Source organism: Microcaecilia unicolor, unplaced genomic scaffold (genome assembly GCF_901765095.1).
Source record: "Microcaecilia unicolor unplaced genomic scaffold, aMicUni1.1, whole genome shotgun sequence".
Classification (NCBI taxonomy): Eukaryota; Metazoa; Chordata; class Amphibia; order Gymnophiona; family Siphonopidae; genus Microcaecilia; species Microcaecilia unicolor.
The window spans coordinates 25,042-31,041 of NW_021963093.1; the positions used below are offsets into that span (position 1 = coordinate 25,042).

At 40.0% G+C, this 6,000-nt stretch overlaps 1 protein-coding gene across 1 annotated transcript in view; it reads left to right on the top strand.

Annotated features, from left to right (window-relative positions):
- The window catches only part of LOC115458926 (acetyl-coenzyme A transporter 1-like), a gene marked incomplete at its 5' end in the record, with an annotated part of 28,690 nt that extends 22,948 nt beyond the window's left edge, over window positions 1-5,742 (top strand). The window contains 1 exon segment of the mRNA XM_030188782.1: window positions 4,218-5,742. Within this exon segment, the coding sequence (XP_030044642.1) occupies window positions 4,218-4,391 (174 nt within the window).
- Window positions 5,743-6,000: the final 258 nt, after the last annotated feature.

The following is a 6,000-nucleotide window of genomic DNA, read 5'->3' on the forward strand; positions in this document are numbered from 1 at the left end:
GAGCAATTGGTAGAAAAAGCTATGCAGACGTCAGCAGGGGATGATCCAGGTACCACCTTTTTAGATTTGAGCTTGACCTATTTAGTGGATGCTTTTATATGATTTAATCAGAGATTCAGCAAAAAAAAAAAAAAGGCACTCCCTTGTAGATTCTTAGTGCTATCTCTGGCTCAGATATATGTATGGTCTGCAGATGTTACTTCTAAAACGCATCTCAGTAAATTACCTTTTAAAGGAGGTTTGCTTTTTAGTGAGCGTTTAGAAAAATTGTCTAAAAGTCTGAGTCCACGTTTCCCAAGCTTCCAAAAGATCACCCCAAACTTTCTTTTAGAGGTTTTAATGATGTTTTTGTAAGACGCATTAAGGGAGTCCAGGAGTTAGAGATCAGGAAGAGTGGGTGCTGCTCAGCACAGTAGATTTCCCTTCAGAGTTCAGTCCAAGAAAGCAACAAGGCAGTTGGTCCCCAAACACCAAGGTGGAAGCAAGATAACTGACCTTTAAATTTAATTTATTAGATAAATACGACACGTGGAAGGATTAAAAAACAATACCCGATGCAGCCATGTTTCGCCCTCCACGTGGGCTATGTCAGGGACAATTAAAACCAAAATAGTGTCTGAAAATGGATTCTCCACTAATGTAATGACCATTTTTTCTCTCTTCCATGTGTTGTAGTTACCTAATAAATTAATTTACAGACTACTTCCATCTGGTCTGCTACCTTGCTTTGGCCTTTCTGAGGTCAGTCCTTTCAAAGTAGCTGTAGATAAGGCTGAGATTTCTCTGTAACAATGTTGGGTACTACCAAGAGTTCACAATGAAGGTTTGTGGGCCTGCTCTGTGGTGCCTTTTGGTAGGAGATCAACTAAATTCATTTTATCAGAGCTGGACCCAGATTACCACAGATCTTTATTTGGGACAGTTGTGCTCTGGAGTTTGCTTGGCTTCTTCTCGACGTTTTTCTGGAATTCTCTGTTCTTGCCTAAAAGTGGCAGCAGTCTGACAGACCTTATTCAGATTATTTCAGTTAGAAATGGTAGTTCTAATTTGCCTCCAGAAGAGAGAACAGGACCTTACAAAATAAATTGAATATTTCCATAGAGGGGGGGATGGGTTTTTGATATACTGCCTTTTTGTGGTTACAATCAAAGCGGTTTACATATTATATATATGTATTTATTTTGTACCTGGGGCAATGGAGATCTAAGTGACTTGCCCAGAGTTTCAAGGAGCTGCAGTGGAAATCAAACCCACTTTCCTGATTTTCTGGCCACTGTACTAAACATTAGGCTGCTCCTCCACTCAGCCTTCTGTCTGATTCTTCTCTCAAAGCAGTCAACAGATTTTCAAGGTTCCAAGTTCTCAAATGGAAACTTTTAAGATCAGCTATTGTGGCTGTGCAGCAAGGATGGTTTCTTAAATCTAAAAAAGTAACAGAAGCTTACTTACACATCCCCATAAGGAAGTCTCATCAACATTACCTGAGGTATACAATCTTAGGACAGCATTTCCAGTTTTGTGCTTTACCTTTGACTGGCCACGGCACTGTGTACATTTACAAGGGGATGATGGTGGTGGTAGCCGCCTTAAGCAAAAAGGGAATTTTGGGCCACCATAATTTAGATGACTTGGTTAGTAAGGAAAGCGAAATAGTCACACAGCGAGTGGTGCATTTCTCACAAGGGTTGGGTTGTCAATTTCTTCATGAGCCAAATTTTGGAATATTTGTGAGCAAGTTAAACACTTTCCAAGTCTAAAAATGTTTCTTCCCTCAGTGAGAAGGGAAAAGCTACAGTCTCAGATCAGAAACCTCACATGGTTTGGCATTACCTTTGTGTTAGGATCAATGGCTGTGACCTTAGAGTTAGTGCCGTGGGCAGGGATACACGAGGCCTTTATCAATGATCTCCTTAGTCAAGATTTCCACCTTGTCTATCACTAGCACTAGAGGACAGTCTCGACTAGTGCTACATAGCAACAATCTGTCCAGAGGAAAGAGTTTGGAAACCTCAAATTGGATCCTTGTGATGATGGATAAAAGACTCGTAGTTTGGTGAACACATTGTCTCGACAAATGGGCACAAGGTCCGATGGTCCTCAGTGGAAGCTCATTGGTCAATCTACCATCTGGAAGCACGGGCAATCCACTTGCCTGGAGTTTAGTCAGCAACTTCAAAATATAGCAGTAAAGATTCTCTCCTCACAATGTGATGGAGTTAGCCTATGTCAACAAAGAGAAGCAAGAAGACTGCAAGTGGCAGAAGAGATGTTGATGGATTGGGTTGAGGAGAATCTGGAAAAACATCTCAGTGGCACATGTGGCTGAGACCCAAAATATCTGGATGGATTGTCTCGGCAGGAATTTGTGGATCCAAGAGAATTGAGTCCATCTTCTTAGAAGTGGTACATGTTGGGGCTATCAAATCTATGGACCTGATGGAACCTTCACATGTCCTGTTGCCAACCTTTTTCAGTTGGAGAAAGGATTGGAAATCAAAAGGACTAGATACCTTAATGCAACCATGGCCACAGCTGGATCTTCTGTATGTATTTCTGCTGTGGCTACTCATAGGCAGTCATTCAAGGAACAAAGAAGCATCAGGGTCTAGAAGTGTTGATTACTTTTGGACTGGCCAAGAACGCCATGATATGGGGACTTGATGTATCTGAAAGTAGAGGATCAGCATGCCAGATACATCTCAGTTTTGTCTTACAGCTTGGCTCTTGAGAGGGGGAAGTCGAAGAAAGGCTATTTGAGTAAGGTGATAGCACCTTCTTACATTCCAGAAAAGTTTATATTTAGTCTGGAGGATTTTTGAGAATTGGTGTCAAGATATGTATGTGTATTCCTCTGCATTCTTCTGTTACAGATATTTTGTGTTCTTATAAGATAGTTTGGACAAGAGACTGCCATCCACATTATTGAAGGTACAACTGGTTGTCCTGTTTTTGAGATCTAGTAAAGGGAAAGATCTTGGCTTCACATCCAGATGTTATAATGTTTTTCTGCACAGTTAAACTTATCAATCCATTATGTGGTCCATTGATTGTTTACTGGGATTTAAACTTGGTTTTATCTACCTTAGTTCAGCTTCCTTTCAAACCTCTGGATGCCATAACTTTAAGATATCACACTTAAGATGTTTTTCTTGTAGCTATTTGTTCGTCTAGGCAAATTTCAGAATTGCAGGCCTTGTCCCGTAGAGACCCTTTTTAGGTCTTTAAAAAAGATAAAATGGTGCTTAAACTGGTTCCATTCTTCCTTCCCAAAATGATATTGCCTTCCATCTGAGTTAGACCATCTTCTTATCTGTTTTTCAGGATCTTAAAAATCAGGGTAGTACAAATTAGATGTGGGACACATGATGAAGTTCGAGAAATTTTTGAAAGCTCATTTTACAAGAGGTCAATCTGCTTCTTGGACAGAGCACTCCTTAGTTCCTCCTCATGAAATTTGCAAAGCAGCAACCTGGAAAGCTATGCACTACAGATTAGATGTTCGAGCTTGAAGTGATGTGGCCAAAGTGTTAACAGCAGGGATTTTAATATCCCACCTTCAGTAAGGTCTGGTCTGGTGCGATGATAAGGAAAGGGAAAGTTAGTTTTTACCTGCTAATTTCTTTCCTTCAGCTCCTCCAGACCAGTCCAGAACCCCTGCTGACAGGACAGCTCAAACACAAGCATCTGGACTAGTCTGGAGGACTCAAAGAAAGAAAATTAGCAGGTAATAACTTTTTTTTTTCTTATCATTGTAACCTGATGTTCACATTATAATGGGAAAGGGAAATGGGACTTGATATACCGCATTTCTGAGGTTTTTGCAACTACATTCAAAGCGGTTTACATATGTACAGGTACTTATTTTGTACTAGGGGCAATGGAGGGTTAAATGACTTGCCCAGAGTCACAAGGAGCTGCAGTGGAAATCGAACTCAGTTCCCCAGGGTCAAAGTCCACTGCACTAACCACTAGGCTACTCCTCTACTAAGGCCTCTAATCCTGCAAAATATAACCATGTAAGCACTGTTTGATTTGAGGGGCAGAGACTGTAGTCATATCTTTTGAGTGCATGAGAAAAATTGCCAGGGACTAGGTCTGATGTTTGAACAGAAAGACAGATCAGAATATAGTGGCCTAACTGAATAATGTGTAAAATATATTTCGCATCACAAGTGTGTAACACAGTTTTTTTTTTCTTTTGTTTTGCATTCCTACAGCTTTGTACACAGCTGGGTGGCACTTGTGTTACTACACTGGATGGCTATTACGTGGAATCTGTTGTTTGTGTTCTCCTTGGTTTTGGTTGGTGGTTCTTTCTGGGCCCAAAATTTACAAGGCTCCAGGATGAAGATTCATCTTCATGGAAATGCAGGCGAAGCACTTCAAATTGACTGTTAAGTTACTTAAGGTGTTTTACCATTGAATCTATCTTGGTCCCCAAGAATAACCTATAATCTACAGAAAATTAGAAATCTATGACCATAATTGGAAATATAATAATACGTAGAAAATGGGAGCATAAGTGCAACTGATACCTATGGAAGGCTATCACTTATGCTGTTATTTCACCATGATCTTATATGCTGTTATGAGAAGAAAACAGGTGCTCAAAATTCTATTTTTAAGGTAACTTCTGACTTTTCTAAGCTTTAAACATTTTTAAGGAGAAGAAATATTTTCTATAAATTGAATGTTTTACAGGTTTTTACATTTGTGAACTTTTTGTTTTTGAACATTCTTTAGTTTACCACATGAAAAGTTTAAAAATCAGTGATGTCTACTTATTTTAGGTCTCTTCATCTGAACAATACTTCTAGTGGAATAGAACTGCTGTAAAGGTAACACCAAAGCTTCATAAATCCAGCAAAAAGAAGTATTAATTCTTTAGCTGATTTATGGTAACTAGCACATTCTTCTTATATTTATTGTGCATCTGCTTTACCCATAGTGAGAACTCTTTTTCCCTTAAGGGGACCACATTTTAATGCTTAAAAGCTATCCCCTGTTGTCTTCAGGTTTACTGGCTTTTATTTTCATGTTGCTGCTGGGAACATGGATTTGTAGGTCTGTGCTGATTCCATTACACTCTGAGGATAGCTCTGCCATTTATAAGTCAGGTTCAGGTGGCTGAATTTAAACAGGGCAGACTGCAGGAGTAAAGACTTTAGGCAGGAGCCTTCTATAAGGTAACATATATACTTCTAATAATTAGAAAGATTGGCTGCTCCTAAATCCTCCTCCTTTTGGATTTGCCAGTAAACGGGAAAAGAAAGTGATGTTGGGGGATCAGCGCATTTCAAACTGTACAGACAAATTGGTTTAAAAAAAACCCCAAGAAGTTAAATTGCATCTTGCAGCAAAGGGACCGATTGTTACGAGCCTTTGAAAGGAATGAGCATTATTATTTTTTTTTAAACAGTGTTAGCCTGAAGGTCACATGACATTCTAGCTCTCTACAAACATCACATTCCAGTGAGTGACAAAATCTGACAGTGCTGCCACAGCAATTTCCAAACCTCAGAAAATCCTAGGTTTTTCTGAGTAGGCGAGGGCTTCACACAACTGTCTTTTCAGGTATGTTCTTGTGATATGGATGCAGCTCTTTGCTCTCTCTCATCATTAATACTTTTTGCATCCTGAGATATATTCTGTTTTTGTTTGTGGGTTCTTTTCTCTTACGCCCTTATCCTCAAGTCTCGCTGTTTTTCTCATTTCTAGAAAAAAGAAAAGCAAGCTTTATTAGGCAGCTCAAATTCCCTCCCCCCCCCCCCCCCCCCCCCCCCGTAGACACCCATTAAATTGTGGGATGCAAAGATGTCTTGGCAGACGTGTGAGAAGCTGTAGCACAAGACGTTCTGCCCTCGGGGTACAGAAAAGGATTAAGCGAAGCAAAAACTAAATAAGGGATTGGACTGAAGTGAATGTGCCCTGTTGGAAAAGCATGAAGCAGGATGATCATGGTAGCTTAGCTGCCATGGTGCCATCAAGAAAAGAGGAGTC